At 31.9% G+C, this 24494-nt stretch overlaps 2 protein-coding genes across 3 annotated transcripts; both read left to right on the top strand.

Annotated features, from left to right (window-relative positions):
- The first annotated feature begins 352 nt into the window (after positions 1 to 352).
- On the top strand, positions 353 to 7688 carry mRpS18C (mitochondrial ribosomal protein S18C). The gene is made up of 3 exons (XM_040720931.2): positions 353 to 2281; positions 6065 to 6287; positions 7252 to 7688. Exons 1-3 carry the CDS (start codon positions 2039 to 2041, stop codon positions 7341 to 7343), a joined length of 558 nt encoding a protein of 185 aa, XP_040576865.1. The 5' UTR covers positions 353 to 2038; the 3' UTR covers positions 7344 to 7688.
- A 1755-nt stretch (positions 7689 to 9443) lies between these two features.
- Positions 9444 to 24253, top strand: LOC121125731 (max dimerization protein 1). 2 transcript variants are annotated; one of them, XM_040720930.2, is made up of 7 exons: positions 9830 to 9949; positions 10003 to 10120; positions 10206 to 10473; positions 10564 to 10708; positions 10771 to 10954; positions 23610 to 23756; positions 23815 to 24253. In XM_040720930.2, the coding sequence occupies exons 2-6, from the start codon at positions 10066 to 10068 to the stop codon at positions 23744 to 23746; spliced, it is 789 nt and encodes a 262-aa protein (XP_040576864.1). In that variant the 5' UTR covers positions 9830 to 9949; positions 10003 to 10065; the 3' UTR covers positions 23747 to 23756; positions 23815 to 24253. The 2 variants fall into 2 exon arrangements, with proteins under 2 accessions (XP_040576863.1, XP_040576864.1); XM_040720929.2 differs by having other exon boundaries at positions 9444 to 10120.
- Positions 24254 to 24494: the final 241 nt, after the last annotated feature.

Here is a 24494-nt window from a genome sequence, read left to right on the forward strand (position 1 = left end):
CCGACCTGTTTTTTCAGTCTATGGATCGAATCCCAGTCCCTCCCCTCCCCCGTTTATACTCCATAAGAGAGAAACTCATAATATTCTTATATAATGAGACCTTCCATCTACTTTCATGATCCTCCAAAGTGATAATTGTCCAAATATCTCGAAAAAGTAGAGATCCTTTTCCACCTACTCCAATGGCAAGAATATATTCTTCTCTTTGCAGTTATTACCTTATAATTTAAAGGTTGCGATAATTGAATTTCAACTTTCCGCTGTCGCTGTCTCCAATGTTGAGATAGAAAGAGAAAGTATGACGTGTGGGCAAACTTATACAGTGTACCCGTAAAGTAATAGAATCGTCTCCACGTATTGCTATGTTGTTGGATACTAACAGAGCGGTGTGACTCGTGTAATATTATCATAGATTTGGACTCTGAGTATGATTAATAGTGAATAAAATCCTGAACAGTAGAACAATATATCAAAACCAAGACAGAGGAGAAGGTACTCAATGAAGTTTTTAGTAACGTGTATGCTATGGGAAAACTGAAGGACTTATGTATAAAGAATAATTGTTTATAATAAATCGTATGCCAAGCATTTCATACTTGGGAAAATTGCCAGGAATTTTAAATTTAATTACAGGGATATCCTCTTTTACAAGCACATATCTTACGGTTAGTGTCGCTTCCGTCAAAACATCCAAAAGTAGCAATAATTTTTGATGATGTATGTTCTTCTAGACGCATCAAGTTTATTGGTGTACATTTTTATGGAGCAAAATCACTCCTACAAGGACGATCATAATTATATAGACCACATTGTCCGAACTACATTTAAATTTTTCATTTTCAATGAAAAAAATTTAATCAATAAAACGATAAGTGTCATACATATTGCAATGAAAGACCTTCATCGAATGGTTTAATTTCTAAATTAAACTAAGTATCTTAAATTTTTGTCAGTTCTATTTCAATAAAGTATTAGTTTTAAGGTGCTTTATTTTAATTAAATAATTACCCAACATTTGCTTCAAACAATCCTTGTACATAGTCATTATTTAAATGATTAATTTCTCCCTTAAAACACTCACTATATGTCGAATGGACGTTGGGAATGTTTACAATTAATAATTCATGATCAGTATATGTAATTATACTTTAATATCGGAAGTGACGAAGTAACACGACCTTTTGTTAGACTCAATTGCCAAACATTTGATAAGGAGCATCCAACTAGTATTTTCTATTTGACATAATACATATGATAATTGATATTCATCCTAACAAATGACAGTCAATCCAAATTAATAATTACAATATAAACGGATTGACTATATTTGGTATTGGATTAAATGATAGAATTGATGATGACAAGGCTAAAGATTTAAAATAGAATAAGTCTTCCATTTCATTTTCTTTATGAAATGATTTGAAATGAAATCAGTCAGTTTTCTTTTGTTCCTCGCTGCAGTCCACTATGGGAAAGTGATCCTCTTGAGTAACTGACACTTAGCTACATATGAAATAAAGGAGCATTAATGGAGTTGTTAGATGAGATTTTACTCCAGGAGACCAATACCCTTTACTTTAATATCGGAAATATGGATTCCTAATATCCCGCAAATGGAGTAAATGAGAAAAATGGTCCAATTTTGAATGAATACTGAATAGTCAATAGAAGAACATCTCCATCGACAGCTGACTCACAATAGAGTGAAGTCAAAGTCTGAAGCAAGTCTCCTTTTTTACATCTCCTATAGTCACCTTGCATCTTTAAAAGAGGTTGAACAGCTGAAAGGACATTCAGTAACTACTAATACTAATACTGAAAAATAGATTCAATTTATATATTTAAAACTTTTTGAAAATTTTAAATTAGACACTTATTAATACATTTTAAAAATGAGATAATATTCATTTTTCTTTTTCTCGTAAATGTTGGCCGAATTTCTTAGGTCATATGGTCCCCTTGATTTGCTTTGCAATGTTTATTTATTATTCATCTGTTAATATAATATTATTATAAATAATATTGTCTATTGAACAACATGGGACTTTTACCTGGAGTACTCATTGGAACAACTCGTAGATTATGTACATCCTCGATATTAATGGGAAATGCCCGCAAAGGCAAGCGATTACGTCGATCCAATCCTATAAAAGATGCTAGAATGAAATTAGGGCCCTCCTGGAAAGCGGATCCCCTCGAAATGAAATCTCCTCTATTCAATACTCCTCATCCCGTTCAAAGATTTACTTCTCAGAGCATATCTGTGTCAAATGAGGACGAAGTATAATTTATTTTTGTTTGTTACCTTACTATTTGTTATATTAACACTTAAATTGAGGATCCGTTTGACCGTTGCTTATATATTGTCGATAGAGTGTTTTCACGTGACGTCAGCTAGCATTGTAGATGTCGGGCATTTTGAGAACCTAAATAACCAAGTTTTACAAGAATGGAAGCCCTTTTTTTCATTAATATTAAAGAAAAAATGAACTGTATTGGATGTCAAAATGGGACCAACAAATAAAAGGACTTACACCTTACTGTATTAAAAAATATATTCCTCTAATGTCTAGTTTTATGATAGATATGACTCTAAAATGTATTCAAAATATGTTATTACATCATTATACATTCTTATTTCCATTTTGTAGCTACAAATTAACTATTACAATGGAAAGAATAAGATATTTGTCTCTAATTATACTAGTTGTACTAAATGATCAAATCTATTTTCTTAAGAGATTTTTCACTGTATCATAAATGGAGAAGGCCTCATGTTGGGGTCTCAAAGTTGATATTTTTACTACATAAAATGGATTAATTTCCAATAAATCTTCATGAAACTCAATGAAATGGCTTTAAAAATATGAAAAGACTTAGCATCTGCCTTGAATACTACTTGATAACCAATGATCAACACTGATATTTCAATATAATCAAATTAATATCTACTGAAGATACCTATGAAACGTCTAAATTTGAAGAAAAAAAATATATAGAGATTATGGACAGGAAAAGAATGTTCTATTGTTATGGTTAGTTTGTATCTATAATATAGAAATCAGATTGTATGACAATATACATTTTAGTATTATATAATGAATCTATGTATAAGAGGGATTTTTTTAATTCATAGAAAGTAAGGTTAAAGTTCTTCTATTTGCTAGTACCACTTTGAAAGACATTAGTGCACCCTTTTTCTTTAATATTAATGAAAAAATAGTTTTTATCCATATAGTACTTAGTATATTAGGTGCCTAAAATGGCCGAGATCAACAACGCTGACGTCACGTGAAAACGCTTTATTCCCTATTGACTACCGATTCAAAGGTCTATTGTCATTAATATTATACATTCACTAACCAATGAAGAGTTAATTATTAATCATCCGTGATTTGCACGTCTTTTTAAAACTTCTTATCTAGGAAGCTGAGTGTACGAACTGTCCTGCTGGGCCTGTCACGAGAACAAATTTTTTCTGTGCGATTCATTACCCCAGAAATTATTGCTATTAGCGATAATATTGCCGTGTTGACTCCATTTCTAACTTATATAAAGATAATTGCATAGTAATGCAAGACATCCTTAATCAATAAACTTTTATTTTTAAAGAACACTGGAACTGGATATCTGAAAGACATTAAATATACCCAGAATTAATTAACAAAACATCCAAAAACAATAAATAAAATTATTTTAACCAAAAATGCTCTTGAATAAAAACGAAAAACAAGAAATACAATTTAAACACTAAATAAAAAGGATGTAAACCAGATTGTATTTCAACAAATGATAAGTATTAGGCTCAGACATGCCAAATAGAACCTTTGTGCAAAAAAAAAAAAGGTGGAAACTAAACAACAAAAAAAAACATGACTGAAAGCAAATCCCTCAATATGTCATATGCAAATATGTAGCTTCTTTAGTCTTGCAGATTCCGAGCATGAATACCAACACCGGATTAAAAACTTGATATCCAGTTACTTGGAAGCGTGTGGATAGAATTGATAACAGCCGGCAAAAATTATCGCTCATTTTAATTTATGGCACCATTAATCGATTAATTGCATATCGCGACAGGCCTAAGTCGTGCTCAAGAGTATTGTCACCTTCTTAGTTTATCTCTCTATAAAACTTAAGTTCTAGTTTAAATAGGAAAGCTCAGGCATGAATGTTATTCAATTCGAAAATGTTTCTCATAGATAATTATAAGAATCTATTAATATTTTGATATATTAGGTACTTTTTGTAAATTGATGTGGAAAACATACCTTGCAAAATACGTTTGTATTTTAATAAGGTTTGAGCCATAGACTTATTTAAAAAATGAGAAAGCTGTTACTTCTTTCGGATATGATTAATTATTTAGATGAAAACATATTATATAGTTCTAAAAATATTTCTGCTTATAAAACGCTGAAATAAAGAGTTACTCTAATATTTCATCACCAAAAAGATTTTTTTTTTACTAATTCTACCTACAATCACTACTGATGTTGTTAGTACCTTTATTCTGAACGATGATTGTTATCCGTACTGTCTTTAACACTTTCAAATTTTATCAATTGTATACAATTGCTATAAACCAGTGGTTCCTAATCGGAGCTCATTGAATCCCTTGGTCTCTAAGGTGTATTGCCAAGGGATCTGTTAGAAATTACCTTAATATAACATTTGTTTGAACATATTTGATATGCCGTAGGAATTAAAAATGTATGAAGTTCTCTTGTGTGATGAAAAAGTTGGGGATCACTTCTCTAATATAACTAAACATTATATTTTTGGTGAAATGTTACTTGAGTAGAGATTGAATTTGACACATCTTAAATAAAAAATATTTGTCAAATCGTCTTATTGATATACGGAAGGAAATATCTATTGTTTCATAGTCCTCTGTAATTCTTTATGGGAAGGATTCATTTCAGAGTATTAGGTGATGAATGATTTTATCATTCATATCAGTATTTAAATCAAAAAATTTATATATAAACATGATAATCATATACCGCAAGGATAATTCTTTTTTTTTATCAATCTATGCATGTCCATTGTGTGCTATTCTCAAGATTGTTTTATCTCAAATTTCCTGTATTTATTTTCTACTAGTAATTACATATATTCTGTTGTAGACTTTATATGAAATATTCAGAATTTGACGAGTTTTAATTTCATCTATTGATTTAAATTTTATGTTACTTGATCGGTGAGTAATATTACTCATTGACCCAAACCTTGTTTGAATCTATTTATAAGTTATTCTTTTAAAAAAATGAATATATATATATATACATATTTAATGACAGCTCGAGACTCGAGTTTGTCCATTTTCACAAAAAACACTAAAATGGCTGTAACTTAACAACTGCACGTTCCAAATGGCTGAAACCTTAGTTAAGTAACTGTCAACAGATGCTAGGTAGATGTTTCTAGCTTTTATTTACGAGTCCCGCCATCTTCACATTGATGTCGAAAACTTTTCAGACGACCCTCGTTATTATACCGTTGTTATACGGTGATTGGCTTGAGCTTATATGCGCATTAGTCCTTTTCAAATTTGACTTTCCTAAAACTTATGGAATCTCATACTTTGTTACTTTGATATTGAACCTTGGCTATGCTTCCCTCAAGAGCTGATATCCAGCTTAATTATTAACGTTTGTCAAAAACACTGAATAATTCGGGATATTATGTTTTCCACTTAGCTCCCTAGAGATTGATGCTATAGCATTTTGAAAGCTACAAAAAAATTATTTAAATTCTAACTAATACCTTTGAAATAATTTGGAGCGTTCTTGAAAAACGTCAACAATGAAACTCGACTTAAGACAAGTATAGCTAAAGTCCAAAATCAAAGTAACTAGTTTATTTTGTTCATTTCGACCTTGTAAAATGGGAAACATATCAGTTTGAATATGATTGATGAAAAATGTTTAATGGGCATGCATTTCAAATTGATTATTGAATGGATATTTACGGGTATATCGAATAATAATTAACACACACACACACAGAAAAATAACATATTAATTTTTTATACTCTTTATATTTATAAATTTAATTTTAGCCTCTCGAATGTATCGATGATCCATATAAAAAGGAAAGCACAATGTGTATCCTTTGTCCTCGTCGTTATGCCATCTCCATTCGTCCAGATTATAAGAATCCCAAGCTATTGGCTCAGTTTATTTCTCCACATACTGGTTTGGTTTATAAATCTCATATTACAGGACTCTGTAAATCCATGCAAGATGAACTCGAAAATGAAGTTAAAAGAGCACAAGATTTAGGTTAGAACCATATCTTTTTTATCTATGAATTTTGAAAATGGACGTCATTTATATAAGTATATACAAATATAAGCATTCTTAGTATATACAGGTGTTTTAACCATTTAAACTCAGACAACAGATATAAAAAAATGATTGCAAATGCTTTATTAGTTATAAGAAAAAATAAGTTGTGTATTTGTAAACAACCATGAGTTACAATAATAAGAAAATAAAAATAAATCTCAGGAGTAAGGATGTCCGTGTGTGGCTAAAATTTGACTAATACACTTTATTCCCCTCCTGACATGAGTTGATTTCTTCAAATACCAATGGATAATTTTAGGTATTTCCTTCTATATTATTGTAAAGTATCTTTTTTCGTAATTATTTACTCTCCTACAAGTTGTTGGGTTCAAATTCAATTACATTCGTTTTTGAGTGGATCTGTTCTCAATTTCCCATCCCTCAAAAATTTCAGACCCCTTAAAACGTACAACTTTGAAATATCAATTAAATGAACTAATGTACGAGCCAAGATATAAAGATTAGGGGAATAAAGTTTATTTTCGTAATGTATTTTTTGTATGATAATAACGAGACTCAACTATATTTTGAACCAAAATAAATCTTATCTTTTCTTGACGAAATGAATACGAGACTAAATGTGAGGAAACAAAAATAAATCAGCACTTAGATGCTCCTCACTTTAGTGGCAAGGACAAATTTATACGAATGTAACATGTCTTTTTACAAAATGGAACAGCTTCAAGAAGAATATTAAAAATTTAAACCATTTGAATTCTTTAACAAAACCCATTAACCTAGATTTAAATGATTTATTTTATATGCATGATGACACAATTAGCAATGTATTGATGCGTTCATCATTGTTTTAGATTAATTCATTCAAGAAGAAACCCCACAAAATATCAGATTTGAAGTAACTTTGTTTACTAGTAATAATGCATTTCTTCTTTTGCAGGTTATATGTCAACTCAGATGAAGGAAGTGCATTATTTGAAAGATCCCGTTCTTGTTGACCCCACAAAGCCCATAAAGAAGAATCCCTTCTAGTCCGATCATACATTTTATAGGCATACAAAATATATACTAGCATTTCAAATAATTATTGAGTGAATCATCAAGCTCCTGGAATTATGTTCATCTAACTGACTTGGATCATCAAACATTCCTAATTGAATAAAATCGTAGGGATATATTATGACTTTCTTTTGTATTTCTTTATTTAAAGCAAATAATAACTATGGACAAATAGTGAATTTGATGATGGATTTGAAAGAAAGACCTTCAATCGTTAGAGTTGTGAATTGTTTTTTATATGGTATATATCCTTTAAATAGTGTTTAAAATAATGTATTTATTAAATTGTGAATCAGAATATAGAATGATACAAAATTAGTTTGAATTTTTATATACATACATAGTTACTCATTAATAATGACTCGTGTGTCTTCATTCATATTCAATATAGGAGGATCTACCTTTCTTTTCTTTCTTTGAAGGAAAAGAAGCATGTCTTATCTTACTCAAGGTAATTCTACATACATTAAGTTGTAAATACCCTACAGATGATGTAACCTTTCTTGAATGACATGTTTTATCAATCTACACGTGATATACTAGGGAGTTACACCTCCTTATATAGGTTAAAAATAATCATGTTTAATAATAAACAGATATTAATGTATGAACTTTGATCATTAATGATACATATATTCATCAATAATAAAAAATGTGTCAATCTAAATATTTGAATATTATACATAACAAGGATCTTCCTCTAGTAAAAACTCTTGAAAATGTAGGGGTTTCATGTGTAAATGCGTAATTCCATGAAATGGGTTCGAGTCAATGACATGTACGCCAGGCTTAATGCCCATCATTAAGGGATGAAATCTCCTGTTTTTTTGCTGCCTAAGAGTATTTTTTGACATAAGCTTTTGCGTGAAGCAAAATATTTTTTTATTTTGTTTATCAAATGTGTACTTGTGTCTTTTTAGGAATCAATGTGTGAACTCAACCCTTTTGATATTTTGAGCCTTATTATACTACACTGAATATGTGTATTGATATTTATTTTGAAGGACGGAGAGATTCAAGGAAATAATGGGGGATTTCATTGGCTATAAATGAGTGAACAAAGTTTTGACAAGTATTTTTTAATATTATTATTATTATATTACAAAGTAATTTGGGAAAGAGGGATTAATCAAAAATATGGACTTTGATACACATTCTTTTTCCATTGTTGGGACGAGATCCTTGCAAATCATAATACTATGCAGTACTACTACTAAGTGACTGAATGATACTCCCACTTATCTTACTTATGTCATGAAATGTCAAGAAAAAATGACACTTATACATTTTCCTCCTGAATACTATTCCTCCCCACAAGTGTGTGTTGTGTTGACAATCTGTATAGTCTATAATTTTTGTTTTGTTTTAGTCTAGTGGTGCGTCTTTTCCCCCCCTTCTTCTTCTTTGACAGTTAAGTTGTTAGTAGTTGTTGTAGGGGATGACTTCCACAGCAGACCAGTCCATAATATTCTGCTCCCTGTTTTCTTCTTTTTTCTTTTGTGTGCTTGTTGTTATCGACCTTTAATACAGAGAGAGAAGCATCTCTTTCCCTATTGGTCGATATCATGACGTTTCATCTGCGTGGAACAATCAGGGCGCACTTTGTTCAGGTCTTTTACTCAAATCTTCTTTCTAACTCTCTTGTCACAAAATATGCATGCACACACACATGCAAAGTAACGTAGCCTAGTGCGCTTTTTCTTACTTCTACCAAAAACTCGTTAAAGACTTCCACCTTTTTTGAATGCGCATGAATTTATTTTATAGTTGAAAGTTAGGGGATCTTTGATTCGTGTAGCTTCTAATAAATTGCTGAGTTGTATGTCATTGAAGTAAATTCTCTTATTTGTAGGGGTGTTTTGGAGGGATAGGATGTGGATTGTTATAATTATATCAGACATCTATATTGACAAAGAGAGTGCGGAGTTTTTGACAGTAGTTGCTGAATAAAAAGGAGAGTCTCCTTTCTATCATTTCCAGTTGGCAGTATAGTAAAAAGTATAGAACAAAAGAAGTATGGCAGGCGCGTTGGCGGACGAAGGGGAGAGGGAGGGAGAGAGAAAAGGAAGGAAAGAAAGAAAGAAAAGTAAAGTAGAGAGAGGGGGAATTAGTAGTTTGAAAACACTTGCGCGTGACGCAACACTTACTCACACACGCTTTCATCATTCATTTCTCTTCTTGTTCTTCTCATCACTCACTCCTCAAAATTTCATACCAAAAATAAATTCATCCTTTTGAAAGATAAATAATTCCTTTATTTATTGACGACTGAAATATACATACTTCACTGTACAACATACCTAGGCTAATATTCTATTACTAAGTTTTGCTCGTGAGTGCTCCTCGACTTCATCATAGTATCTTTCCTGTTTTTGTCATTTCTACCGCTGCTCCTGCTCCAACTACGGCAACGATCCAAGTACATACAACAACGTCTCCTCTTAGGCCGCCATCATCATCATCCATTCTTCTTATTTAATCATACAATATATATATATATATATATATATATATATGTTGTTTCCTCTTGTGATTTGATATCTCTTAAACGTCATTCAAGTCAGAAGAACAGCTATCAAGTAATAATAGACCCGACGGAGTATATTTATTTAAATATTATTATCGAACATAGTATTCAACTTTGACGTGAAGAATTGATTGATATTATTATTCGCTAAGACTTGCAGCCCCAGCCATGAACATTGAAGCATTGATTCGAGCTGCAGAGTACTTGGAACGGAGGGAAAAAGGTATTGAGTCACGCATGTGTTTCTTAGATTGTTTGTGGAGAGAATGAATCAAGTGATTAATGTATGCATAATTTTGACATTTCAGAGGCCGAAGAGCACGGCTACGCCTCCCCATACCTCATCCACTCCGGTTTGGAAAGGAGAAAGAATGAAGAGAACAGTCTGAGTAGTAGTAGTAGTAGTAGTAGTAGTAGTAGCAACAACGCTTTACGACGTTTCACGTCCTCTTCCCGTAGCAGCTCCCATCTCCTTCTGAGTAGTCATTCCAACTCGATGATCAAAGCCTCGGACTGGAACATAGACAACAAAAAAAGACTGAATAAACAACCCCGAAAAGGCTCCAGTTCTAATAGGTAAGGAGATCTAACACACGCACACACATAAGAACTTCACCACCAAACACCAAAACCTCATCTCATCCATCTATCTTCTTTGCCTTCCAGATCCACGCATAATGAACTCGAAAAGAACCGCCGTGCTCATCTGAGAGAGTGTTTGCAGAGTCTTAAAAAAATTGTCCCTGTGGGCTCTGACAGTTCGCGGCATACCACTTTGGGGCTTCTCAATAAGGCCAAGTACTTTATACGAGTAAGACCTTACCTCTAATCAAATCTTCTTCTTATAACAAAACAACAATATTTTCATTACAGTCCCTGGAGGATAAAGATCGGAAAGTGACGCAGCATAAAGAAACTCTCATGAGGGAACAAAGATATCTCAGAAGGCGCTTAGAATTACTCAGCAATCAGGTGGACGCAATGTATCAGAAAAGGAGGTCTCTCTCCGAATGCTCATCCACGTCCACCACTAGTGGAAGCTCAAACTCAGAATCTGGTAAGATCTTTATTTTTTTATTATGTGTGTGTTCTTTAATATTATTTAGTATTCTGTCATCTTTACTCATGAAATCATATGGAACACCAGGTTCTGTCAGTTCCGTATTAATGGTGCGGTGCGGAGTTTCCCCACCTTTTGAATGATGTAACCTGTCCCGTGACATTTTATCTTATTTGAATAGGGGCCGTACAATAGCAGCAAAAAGAAGTGATTGGTTTTCATTAACCATAGTCCCTCCACTGTGTCAAAAAAAACACCATAGTATTTCATTATTTCTTCTCTTACATTCTTGAGGAACACTACGGGTTGAAAATATAAAGCTCCACCCGCGGGTAACCCGCTGGCTAAACCTGTATCACTATTAAATATAGGCCTTTAATGCATTATATACTTTCTTCTTAAAGTGCACACATCATAGAAGTTCATACTTTGTAAAACGTCAAAAAATAATGAATGATAACGCCATTTCCCTAGTTTGTAATATATATATATATATATATATATTTACATTTTTGATCTTAGCTCTTGTAGTATATGATAGGAATCGCGCCTTTTACGATATGTTTTTTTATATATCATTTTGTTTGTTTGTTGACATATTTCTGAGGACAAGGAGCGTATTTTTAACATTATTTACTTACTTTCTGAATACCCATTCTATCAATTAAATACAGATTGTTAATTCCCTTGTCCTTGAGAAAAACGGACATGCCTACATGTTACGTGGGTCTTGCATAACAAACAAAAAATAATCATGCTCCTTACTTCAATACTACTGCGTCGTTAGTGTAGACAGAGAGAGAGAGAGAGAGTCTTTCTTATTAACAACAATGCAAAAAGATTAAGAGTATTGTCAAAATATGTATTTCAAATTGTTGCATATCTACGAGTACAAGTTGCTAACTTCAAAAAGGAGATGACATTTTTTAAATGAAGTATTTACAAAGACTTCATCCATGAGGATAATTCAATCATTTATCATTCCTTAGATATTAATGCTGTCATTTTGGACTATTTGGATAATGAAAATGACTCATTGATAATTAAGTATCCTGTGGCACATAATAAACTGTCCAGAGTTATATCCAACTCGTAAATAGATAATAAATAACTACATAATATGAATAGTTCAAAATGAAGAGATAGTATCAATTATTATTGATGCTATCACTATTAACTGTTATAGTTAATATTGTTGTATCGGTCCTGAATACAGCAATTCTGTCCAGTTCAGTCCTGCACATCAGTCCTTAAAACTTAAACTTCGGTCCTTGAATACGTCATACAACTTTATTTATTCTGTTTTAATCAGTTCTAAAGACCGGAGTTATATCCGTATATATTGTAAATACATAGGGGGTGGAAACTTGAAGCTTACACACTTGTAGTTTATTGATTTGAGAGGTTCGGTGTGAGGAAATTAGAACTGTCTGTAATTGTACTGGTTGGCATGTATCTCAAGCAACTGCGCTTTTTGAATTTTTTAAATCGGACGATAAATTGAAGGCTTAGGGCATCAACTCTTCTTCCTGCGAGTCACACTCTAACAGAGTTGGCCAGGCTGACGTGAATGGCTCCGGAAAAAACCCACTATTAATGTGGATGCCCTCAAGGACGCCCCTGATCCGCTTCCCGGTAGTCATGTACATAGACATTTTCAGACCAACCTGCTCCCCTGGGTCTAGGCAAATTTTCCTGACGGCAACGTCGTCTTTCAGCAAGATTGGGCCCCGCTCACAGACCTTCTTAACGAACAACATCACTTTCTGGGTCAAGGGAATGTGGCCACCATTCAGTCTGGATGTCAATCTCCTTGACTTTTCTTTTTGGCTGCACATCGAGAAAAGTGTCTGTAGCATCCCTCGCCTTAACATTGAAGTCATGAAGGCCTCCGCCGACGAGGAGTGGGCTGTCATAGACCCGAACTTTATTTGCAATACTTGCAACTCTATTTGCAAGAGGCTTATCGGTATCTGTGAGGCAAATGATAATAAATATTTTTGTTCAGTGTATTATTTAAGAATGACATACTATTTTCTGTTTTCTGTACTAGTATGCAAGTTTCATGTTTCCACCCGTTAATAAATAACTCATCTCAATAGATAAAAATGAGATGATTATTGAGCATCAATGAATGGGGTTAGTAATGACAATAAGTCATGATCTAATAATTAAATAAGACCTTTTGAGAAAGGTAGAAATTGTAACTTTTATACATTGTAATTTGTACATATATATATATATATATATATATATTTTGTTTATCAAAAGAATTTGTATTTTGACAATTTTTGTATTCTTTTTCTAAACATCTGATATAAGTGTGTAATAGATCTAGTTGTACCTAAAAAACATTCAAATGAAACGAATCTTAACCTTGAAACGCATTCTTGATTTTATTGCGTATCACAGGTACAAGTATGTATACAAACAGACATATATATATACTTATGATCATGCTTGGTTTTTTAGCTCTTCCTTACTTAAAAAAAAAAAAAAGAGAAAAAAAATTAACGTTAATTCATTTCCTTTACGACCTCGACGAGTTTTTCTGTCTTACGATTTCTTTGTTCGTTATGTATAATATAATATCTACACATATTAAACTAAGGAGAGGAAAGAGGTTAATGAACCTTTTTTCCGCCAAGCGAATGGATCTTACTATGCTGCTAACTATTGTAGTAGTAGTCTGTACGTCCCCCTAAAAAAGTAATGAATAAAGTCAGATCAAAGCAGCACTCAAAATAGTCGACCATATTAATGATTAGTCCTAGAGAGCATTTTTGTTTCATTTCTTGCCAAATTTGTCGAAAAAACTGAGTTGTATTTGTTAAAAAGCCTGTCATTTAAAAAAAATGTAATTTGTCAAAATTGTCAGTTGTGCCCAAAGCCCATATCCCCCACTACCGAAGAAAAATCCTAGTTACGGACCTGTCTTAAGTGATTTTTTGAATACTGTTAACAGTTAACCAGATGTTATAGTCTTCGACCGTTTTGGACCGATATTTGTTCGTAACTGCAGTTTGAAACAAACGCGGGTAAAATGGTTGAATGGTTTTTTTTAAAATAGTGTTGTTCGTTCTTATTTAGGACTGAAGAATGCAGTCCCATCTAGTTATGTCCTAAAACTTATAAAGCTTTGTCCTTGATGACGTCAATCAGCTTTATTTCTTCTTATTTTAATGAGTTCCATTACTGACAGTTCGAAGGACCAGTCCCAAGGACTAGACTGGACTGGACCGAATAAATAAGGGCTGACAAAGCACAAGTCATACATTAAACAAACAAAAACATTCAATAAAAATCTTTCTAAAAATAAGTCATTTCTTTTTTGAACGATCAAGAGCGAGTTTTTTGTTTTGTGTAAACTGAATTCTACTGCTACAAGACTGGTCCAGACCAAATTAGGTCTTACAAAAGTTATAACTAAATTGAAATTGAAGACTGAAAATTTAAAATATACTTCAGTTCTTGTTTGTCATAAGAGTTTCTTTTTCTGATATAAATAAAGAAAAGTTATTTTTAGAAATATCCTCCATTATTTTCTATTTATTAGTCCTTATTTTGACATCTAATAGTTGATCCTTTTCCTTAATATTAATGAAAATGTGGTTGTTTAGGCCCCCATAATGACCGAAATCAAAATTGTGATGTCATGTGTAAAAAGCTCTAGGTATAGAGTTAATTCTCGTCTGAACATTCTTCTTTCAAATATAAATACGTACATATGCATTTTCAAAGTCAACGTCGTGAAAAGGTTATTATTACACATACATAGATTTGTTTCGTCAACATGGTTATGTAGTAAAATTGCCCTTACAGGTTATTAACCCTGCTTTAGTAATAATGATAGTCATGTGTAATAATAATTTGTACGCGTTCACAAGAGCCAACATACAAATAACTAGTTACTACCACCTATTCAAATATATTTTGTTTGTTGTTCTTAAGTAATCTTTTAAGCATTTCCGTGTAAGCTTACATATGATAATGTAGGAATTTTATGGTTTATCTCCCAAGATACCCGGGATTTACACCTACATGGAATTGACAGGATACCTATATTTATTTCCCCTAAGTAAATTATTTTTAACTAAAGTTCCATTTGTTTAAAATAATGTATTTATTTTTGAGGCAGGATGAGATGTGACACTTTAGATCAGTGGTTCCCAACCCGTGGGTCGCGACCCCAACTGGGGTTGCCTAAGGCCTGATTGTATTCGCGTAATATCAACATTAACTCATTATAATAACCAAATGAATTAAAATTTATTAAGTAAATGTTAAAGAAATATCACTCTGGAAGGGAACAATTTAATTTTTGATTTTTTTTCTACAAAAATTGTAGGAATTTTTAAAGTAAGGATTTACTTTCATAGTTGAAGCAGGAATAGAAAAACTAGAATTTGTCATTTGCTGCGAAATTTTGAAAATTATAATAGATATTGTGCTTATAAATTTTCAGACATTAAGAAGTTATATATAGCCTAGTACTAGTTGGCTCTAAAAATATTCTGAGGAAGTATTAATCCAAATAATTTTGTTTCCTTGGTCTCTCACCACAACTTGGCAAATGTTATTTGGGGGTTAATGGATCAGAATGGTTGGGAACCACTGCGGTAGATGTTAAATATTTTTCGTATAAAAATAGAGATATGGATTCTACATAGTCATGCGTGCAAGTGAACTTTATATCACGAGTTGTGTATTTCAATATTATACAGCCCCAGGTCCACCAAAAAATGTATCCGAACTAGCTTAAAATGCATTCTTCCTTCTTAAAGCAGTGGTTCTTAACCTCACTTGTTTCATATGAACATTGCCTAAACTCTTATTCATTGATAGAACGGTGCGAGTGACTACAAATCATATGTTTTGAAATCTGCTGAATCCCTGGGGTTGGATTGAACCACTGTCTTAAAGTATCCAAAGAAATAACGGTCAAATCCGGATATAATAAAAAGACGCTCTTAGAGTCAACGTTTTCTCGGATACCAATTTTTTAATACATAAAATACTTAGAATGGAAGAAGCATGCAGTCACCCTTTTTATGTATTCACTTCATACTCTTATGAATTCATGAGGATGAAGAATTTCCATGGCGCTAACATTTTGTTCTGTATGTTTACTTTTTATTCATTTCACACTCCTTTTCAATCCATATTGATATATATATATATTGGGACTCCCCCCAAAAAACACTTTCCCTGAAAGATGAGATAAAAATCTTCGAGGGTCCGTCAAAAACAGGATCTAATCAAACACGAGTTGCCTCGAAATGAGGAGTTTCAAAATTACTTATTCACAAAAATATTCAAAAATGGCGGTTTTTATACACTTCGGACATGATCAACTTTTTATCTACAAAAACAGGAGTTTCCTTTATCCGGAGTTGACTGTATGTACGTTTCAGAGTATTTATCATTTACTATAAATGAATCTTGCTCAACGATAATGTCCTGGGAAATGAGACATCCTAGTACGGTATCTACCTTGATATGATTATTAGTTATCATTATATGATCATGTACGCCTCTGTTTTTATAAAGAGTGACATTGCACATAATATCTGTACATTAGGATCATAGATAAATAAATTAAAGTATTACTATGTAGGTATAAAGCCATGAGGAGAGAAGGAAACGCTCTGCCTTACATTCATAATAATTAGTGATGTGTCACGAGCAAAACTCGTAAATGTGTACTCGTGTTTTATGAAGTAAACAAAAAACACCAATAACTCGGCTTGTGTGTCCCAAATGCAAGTATTTATCCGTAACTTGCCAAAAATAATGTTTCTCCCATTTTTCTTTTTTTGAGAATATTAAAGCATGGATTACGTTTTGAGGATTCAAAAAGTTTTGTATCTAAAAGAGGAAGAATTTGACTCTTATTATTCATAAATAGTCCTATATAAAATATAATTTTTTGACTGACGAATTAATTAATGTTCAATAAGTGTTTGTTTGTGTCAGGGGCGTACGCAAAGCATGAGCTGGAGGGACTGTAGTCAAGGAAGTTTTGTCTGTATCACCCCAAGACTATCATTTAGGCATAAATTGTAAGTTGAATACCCATAAGAATAATGAGTATTGAAACGAGTAACGAATGTAATTCTCCTCGAGTGGTTTTTTATAAGCTCGAAAATATCACAAACAATAATTGTACATGGTTGTTACTACGTAAAATTTCATTTCCTTTTTAATAGGTACTACACTAGGACGTCTAGGGCTAAAAGCTACTGAGTTTGTTGTCGTTATACTCCTCTCTTTACTGACATTCAATTCATGGAGCATTATGTTCAGCATTGCTTCTAAGCAGCATTATAATATATGTATATAAATCTACAATAAAGCCAGCAGCTGTTGCAAAACGCTTCTTCTTTTATATATGTATGCCATCGGTTGGTTGGTTGTTGTTGTACCATATATATATAGAAAGTTCGTTCCGTGTCCCTTGTTTTTTTATTATTTTCCATTTCTTTTTAGGTATCTGTCTATCGATGATGCCATTATGTTGAAATATCCTTTGTGTTTTTCTTCCTTTAAATGGCGGCTGCATTGCTCCCCGTCTTCCTCTTTATAATTATAATTAATCATAATGAGTTCGTTCGTTCGTTTACTATTGTCCTTAGTGTTGTTTCAGTCCTTATTTATTTGATCCAGCCCAGTCTTAGGACCGGTCCTTATAGGGGTGTCCGCAGGATTATATATATATTTATTTAATGTTTTTTTTTTTTTTGGGGGGCATGACTATTTACAAATGATTTAAAAAGTCCAATTTTCAATAATAAATATTTGAAAATTTGTTCGCAAAAAAAAAAAAAAAAATGAAATGAAATTTCAAATATATTATATTTTGTAAAAAAATAAAAAAAAAAAAAATTATATTGACCATCAGTACCTCTGACGGTCAGTACTAGAACTGATTAAAAAAGAAAGAAGAAGAAATCAAGTTGACTGTCACTGATTTGATTTTTGGAATTTTCATGAAAAAAAATCCAAAAATTAAATTTTTTGAAAAAAATTTGATAAAATAAATTACATAAATTCACAACTCCTTTCAAAAAAATTATTTTTTTTTGAAAAAATAAACAGCTATTCTCAAAAAATTAATTTGTTTCCTTGAAATATTAAATTAAATTTTTGTAAAAAAAAATAAATTTAATTTTGACATTTTCTGCTAAAAAGCAAAAATTCCTTAAGTTGTGAGAGTACAATTTTTTTTATAACAGAAAAGTAATAACCAAAAATAAATAAGAATCGCAATCTCAAATTAAACATTATTGTCCGGATCCAGATTCCAGAAAAAAGAACCCACGATTCCGATTAATCGTCCCATCACTAAAGAAAACTCGCCTAAATTCATTTGAAAATGTTATTTACAGAGAAGATACAATTAATTAAAAGGAATTGCCATGTGAGGTTGTAACTAGGTGGGTGATGACTGATGAGGTACGCCTTATATATCTACATACTAAAAATGTGTTTGTAAGGTATATTACAAACTTATATTTGGACAGAGGAAATAATATGTTAATCACGCGGAATTATATTATATATTTATAAGTTAAAGACATTTGCATATCCATATTATGTGACTATATCTAACTAAGGAGAGTCCCGCCGTTTTTCGTTCATTGTGTCCAATAGATTCTGTGTGATGTTGGATATATATTTATAACATATTATGTTATGTGTTAGTAGTCGTAATTTGGAAGTCATGCCATGTTGAAAAAATACTGTAGAGAGTCAATAGCGTAAGAGAAAAAAATGACAGTTACTTCTAATGTGCATATATACTGTAGTATACACACCACATACTACAAACAGTACTAGGAAGGGGAATAGAAACAACTACTTTAACACGAACGAGCGCCTTCAAAACTTGTACATCATCTTTTTGATTACACAAAAGTTTTTGCCTGTGTAGTTATGATATGAATGATAATGGTGGATTTCTAATTCATCCTATTTAAATATTTGGGGTTTTTTTTAAATATAGAAAATACAATATCCTTTATAATCATGCATCGACCTAGACACGCTGACACTATGGAGCCTCAGTAGGGAATCACTGATGTTATTTATAGGACGGTTACTTATTATATGTTCCTGACTGTGAAGGTTCTACGCAGTCGACTATGAAAGGATGGTGGTCTGAAAATTTTCCGACCTTAAAGTGAAGATGGCAGCACTCATAAATAAGTGCTGTTTGTCATCCAAAGAGCCAGTCACATCTATCTAGCATTTGTTGCGAGTTACTCACCAAAGTTTCAACTATTTTGGACAACAAACATATTTTCAGATACTATAGATAGTAAACTATTATTATATAAATTATAACATCTGGTTTGTCAAGAGAAAAACAATATCTAACAAAATATGATATGTGTTTTTTACTTCCTAAATATATTTATCCTACTTATTTCCGTCCATTATGGGCTTCATAAAATGATAGTGGGGTGGATTCAATCTATTCAATACTAGGGATAGTACCCGGGATTGGCCGGAGTTAACATACAAATTTTGCTTTAATAATAGGGAAGCTAACACCCTACCAAATCAATGGTATTACATTCCACGAGCACATTCAAACGTCGCTACTCACTCTATATTTATACATTCTCTCTTGAAGAATTAACAAAATAATAACAGACGTAGAATTTTTTTAATGATTTGATGAGCTATTTATATAAATGATTTTGAGTCGCTAGATGTCTCAAAAGTTGAATCAATGTTACTTTTTATAGACTTTTTCGCGACAATTAGCAAGATTTTTTGGATAAATACTCAATTGGGCATGCACGTTGTTTACTTTGCGACAAAATAATAAAACTCCCTAAAATGATAATTATCATTATCACATGGAGACACCAGTGACCTCCTCAAGCGATATATACTTAAATTAGCCCATGCTACAGAAAGTAACACCACCTTGAAGATTATATATATTTTTAGTTCGTCTATGCTCTCCAATTATTCAAATCTATCAACTCACTGAATACTCAAATTTTTTACTCATGGTCACATAATGAATCCCTAATTTCCTTAATGGAACATCCTTTTAGATTGAAGGAAGCATGAGTTGATATTGTTTTAAATACCCAGGAGTTTTAATATGGTCTTAAGCCTTCATTTGCTATATAAACCTTTATTTAGTTCTGGAAGTATGGCCTTTCAAATAGTATCTATTTTTACAATAACTGATTCATGATTTTTCTTATCTCTTTAAATGCAATTTGGGCCGTGTCCGAAGGATTAATCAAAATAATTTCAGTGGTGTCTGCAGGGAGTGGGCTGGAGGGGCTTAGACCCCCCAGATGAAGAAATTTTTGCTTTTTACTATAATTTTTTTTTTTTTGATCAAGATGAAAAATTATACACGAAAATAGGGTTAAAATTTTTTATTTGAAAAATTTCTTTTCTTTAAAAAAAAAAGTCATTCGGGCAAATTATGCAGCAGAGCAAAAAATTTAATTTTCTGCGAGTAGTTATGGATTTTTGAAATTATTTTCCAAAAAAATTTTTTTTTTGTGAAAAAAGCTGAGGATTTTTGAAACTTTAAAAAAAAAATAATATTTGAAATTTCCTTTTTGAATTTATTTTCCAAAAAATTTAATTTTCTTTCAGTAGCTTTGGATTTTGGATATCCAAAAACCAAGACCCCATCCGCCCCCCAAAAAAAAAAAAAAAAAAATATATATATATCTATAAATATTCTACGAAGACCCCGAATGTATTAATAGAAAAGTAAGATAATTAGATCAGTGCCGTAATCACGGGCTCTGATTGGAGTGGCAATGTATGACACACATATATCAGAGCTGTAAATATTTCTATCCCAAATATTATGCGATTAATTTCTTTGTGAATAAGGTCATGTAGATTCGAAATAGAAATGTAATCCATGCTCTTTTTTCATACAAATAATACCAGCTTGTTTTTGTGTTAATGGGCCTCACGTTCGTGAGTATGTGTGTGTTTCCTTGGTTTCACTTAAATACTTCCTATAGTTATTATAATAATATTCCAAGGCGTGCTTATTTTTGTGTAGTTGTACTATTAGTTATTAGCTGCTCCTACTACTAATACGCGTCTGTGACTTACTTTTCCGTACGTACAACACACAGAAAGTTGTAATTAATGTTACTATGTTTAGGCTTGAAATATATCATTACTAACATAATTATTAACTTTTTTGAAAGTATCAAAGAAAGTTCTTTTATAGCAAGAGAAAATGATAGGTGTATATTCCTAGGTGTCACGTGGGTTAAGTGTCTCTTTATGTAGGTATACAGACGTACGGCCTAAGCTCTAATAGACGCTTTTCACTCACGTCATAAATTGTATCATAATTATAATACTATCAGGGGCGTCTGGAACGTTCAACTTCCATATTTCAAATTTCAGAATGACTAGTTAAAAAGTAGGATATCAGTTTGTTTTTGTTTCTGTTTTTTTTGGACAATTTTAAATACACCCTCCGTTGGAACTTTATTCAAACGTAAAATTGATATCCTCCTATGACAATGAGTAATTAATTCGATAGAATAAATCTATCAGTAATGAAAAAAGTATTTTATAGGAAGAAAAATCAGTAATATAGGATCTCATTTTCATGGGGGTTGAGAACCACTCTGCTGTTAAGAAATTTTTTTTTTTATTCAACACTTTTGTGGGGTTCATTGAATCTAAAACATTCCAGAGCTTGTAACCAGATTATGTTCCTTTCAATTTTAACTTAAATGTTTAATTAGTCTGAATTTGCTGGAGATTCTTCTTTAGTGGAACTTTCTCAAGTAGTTATATTATTATGAATACTAAAATAATGATACATGGTGGTCCAGATAAATTGGGGAAATTTGAATGTATTGAAAGGCTTATATCGAACGAACTAGATGGGGTGGTAGAACCTCGATTAAAGCTACATTTAATAACATTCAATTATTTATTATGAAATCGCTCTTTTTATGATCTCGGCCACACGGCGCTAGAAGCATTGGCAGGCCTGGGCAACCTCGTGGTGCCAATTTACTGTTTCTGCTTTTGCAATTTTAATTTACATTCCCTGGGTTGGTGCTGTAGCCCAAGTAAGGAATTACATTTTCCAACAAGACAATGCACTTGCCCACAAGGCCATAAAAGTGCAGGATGCATTTGCCACAAAATTTCTTCACTTTTGGAGCCCGGATTTTTGACCATTAAACAGCCCGGATATGAACCTATGCGATTTCTATCTCTGGGAGGGTCGAGCATGAGTTCCTTATAAGCCATTAAATATTTTCCCAATTTATCTGGACCACCCTACATATTAGTTATTCAAGTTTAGATATATCTGCAGCCCATTGCTCTATTCCCAAACACGTTTTTGCTTTGTCGGTATCAATACTTTATTTAATATCATTTTGACAAAATTCTTTTTTTTGGATATCGATATTCGTCCCTATTGACACTTAAATTCATTGCATGTATTTTGAAGGATAAATTTTCCATATCAATCTACAAAAAAAATATATAAATGTACTCGATCAAAGTCAATGGTACTAAAATGTTAATTGGTTTTTATATTTCTTTATGATTCTCAGAGAGAACAAAATGTATTTTTAACATTCGTGTACATGAGCTTTCTTGTTTTGACTTAGCCCTCATTTTTTGGATTTAATAATTAACAACACCATACGCATCATATTTAATACATAAGTTTTCAAATCCACAATGTTTAGCTCAAAAAACTTCATTGACGCAATTGTTAGTAATATCTGTAAAAATCAATGGATCATCATTGAAGAGAGAGTTTTTACTTCCAGTGTTACAAACGTATTGCCTCATTGATAAAGTGTAATATTTGAATTTAATCAAAGTAATATGTACTAAAAATAATAGATTAAGGACTACAAAAGTAGATATATCATTCTTTCCAGTGTAATAGTTAGTCTTTATCTACACTATGGCAATGAGATTGTTTATTTCATATTTTTAATACCTTAAAGGGTTAGATATACTTATAATAAAACTAAGCAATAGAGTTATATATTTTTGAATACAGTAAGGTTGTAGTCCTTTTATTTCTTAATCCCATTTTGACGGTAATATTAATGGGAAAAGCTTTTTCATTGTTATTATTCTTGGTTATTTAGGGCCCAAAAAGGGCCTACATCAGCTATAATGACGTACCATGAAAAGGCTCTATTTTAGAGATGATGTTATATGGAGCAAATAATTCATTTTTAAAAAATAAACATCAGGAAGAAGAATCAGTTGGTTAGAGATTGAAATACTTATTTTATTGAATTTAACTAACTTCTCAATCATCTCGTTTTAAAAATAATAGTCTTTAATTTTGACCGATTTTCTAAAGCAAATAACATTTAGTTACCTAGAAATCGACAAGGATTTCAAATTTACAAAAATCAGAAAACTATGACTATGGGCGTTATAGTGTTACAGGGATGTCCAACCTTACTTTTGGGGGAAGAGGAGCAAGTATTTTTCCTGAATATATGGATCTATGATTTTTTAATCACATTTTTTTATTTTTGTAGAAAATACATTATTTCTCTTGACAACTTTGCAAAAGCTCGCTTGTTTGGAATCTCTAATATAAAATTTGTATACTAAATAATTAATTCTGGTCTTTTTTTCTAAATAGATGATCATGAAGTGGATGTCATTGGATATGGAGGAACAAGTGATGATGATCATTCCTCCGTTCGTTCAGGAGCAAGTGATGGGGGAGTTGCTATAACTACGTGGAGACATTTAAACTTGAATGGAGAAAATCTTTAATATATCATTGGTATTATACATTAGATGTTTGTCTTATAACAAGTATATTATTTTCGATCTATACCTAGGTATGGCTGGACTGATGATAGAAGGCTGCGGCTGCTACTACACTCATGAACAACAACAATAATTTTCACTACAACCAGAATTTCCTTATTTCTGCATTACCTTCTTATTTATTGAATGAACACACACATTTACACCACGGACCATCATCAAGAACAACACCCGACAGACCTTACCAATAATAATAATACCATCGATAATTTGGACTCTTTTCCGTTTTTTATATATATTTTATATAAATGAGCCTTATCAGAAGAAGAGTAACAACTCGTGTTTTTATCAAGATTTTCATCTCTCTTCTCTCTACTGCTGTTAGTTACTTTCTCACACTCATAAACAGGACACAAATCTAACAACCAAAAATGAGTATAACGATGAGGATATGTGATAAATGCTATATATATATATATAATTATTGGTCTTTAGTAATTAAAAAAACCCCAGAAAGAACGAATATTTTCGGGAAAGGACTAAAAATCCCATTACCTACTAAAAACTACTGCTGTTTCTACAGCAACCTATTCTTCTTCTATAATTAATTACGTCTACTACCTACTACAAATACATTAATGATGAGGATGCCGAATACAATTATAATATTTTAAAAAAGTGATACATTTTTGTCGTTTCAAACAAGAAAGAAAAAAAACACATGAATATGAAAATGATAAAATTTCCAAGT

Source organism: Lepeophtheirus salmonis, chromosome 10 (genome assembly GCF_016086655.4).
Source record: "Lepeophtheirus salmonis chromosome 10, UVic_Lsal_1.4, whole genome shotgun sequence".
Classification (NCBI taxonomy): domain Eukaryota; kingdom Metazoa; phylum Arthropoda; class Copepoda; order Siphonostomatoida; family Caligidae; genus Lepeophtheirus; species Lepeophtheirus salmonis.

Excerpts from the sequence above, each read along its gene's own strand:
- mRpS18C (XM_040720931.2), top strand. The coding sequence starts at position 2,039 with ATGGGACTTTTACCTGGAGTACTCATTGGAACAACTCGTAGATTATGT. Across the intron at positions 2,282-6,064 it reads CTGTGTCAAATGAGGACGAA|CCTCTCGAATGTATCGATGA; the intron begins GTATAATTTATT and ends ATTTAATTTTAG. Across the intron at positions 6,288-7,251 it reads TAAAAGAGCACAAGATTTAG|GTTATATGTCAACTCAGATG; the intron begins GTTAGAACCATA and ends CTTCTTTTGCAG.
- LOC121125731 (XM_040720929.2), top strand. The coding sequence starts at position 10,066 with ATGAACATTGAAGCATTGATTCGAGCTGCAGAGTACTTGGAACGGAGG. Across the intron at positions 10,474-10,563 it reads AAAGGCTCCAGTTCTAATAG|ATCCACGCATAATGAACTCG; the intron begins GTAAGGAGATCT and ends TTTGCCTTCCAG. Across the intron at positions 10,955-23,609 it reads AAGCTCAAACTCAGAATCTG|ATGATCATGAAGTGGATGTC; the intron begins GTAAGATCTTTA and ends TTTTCTAAATAG.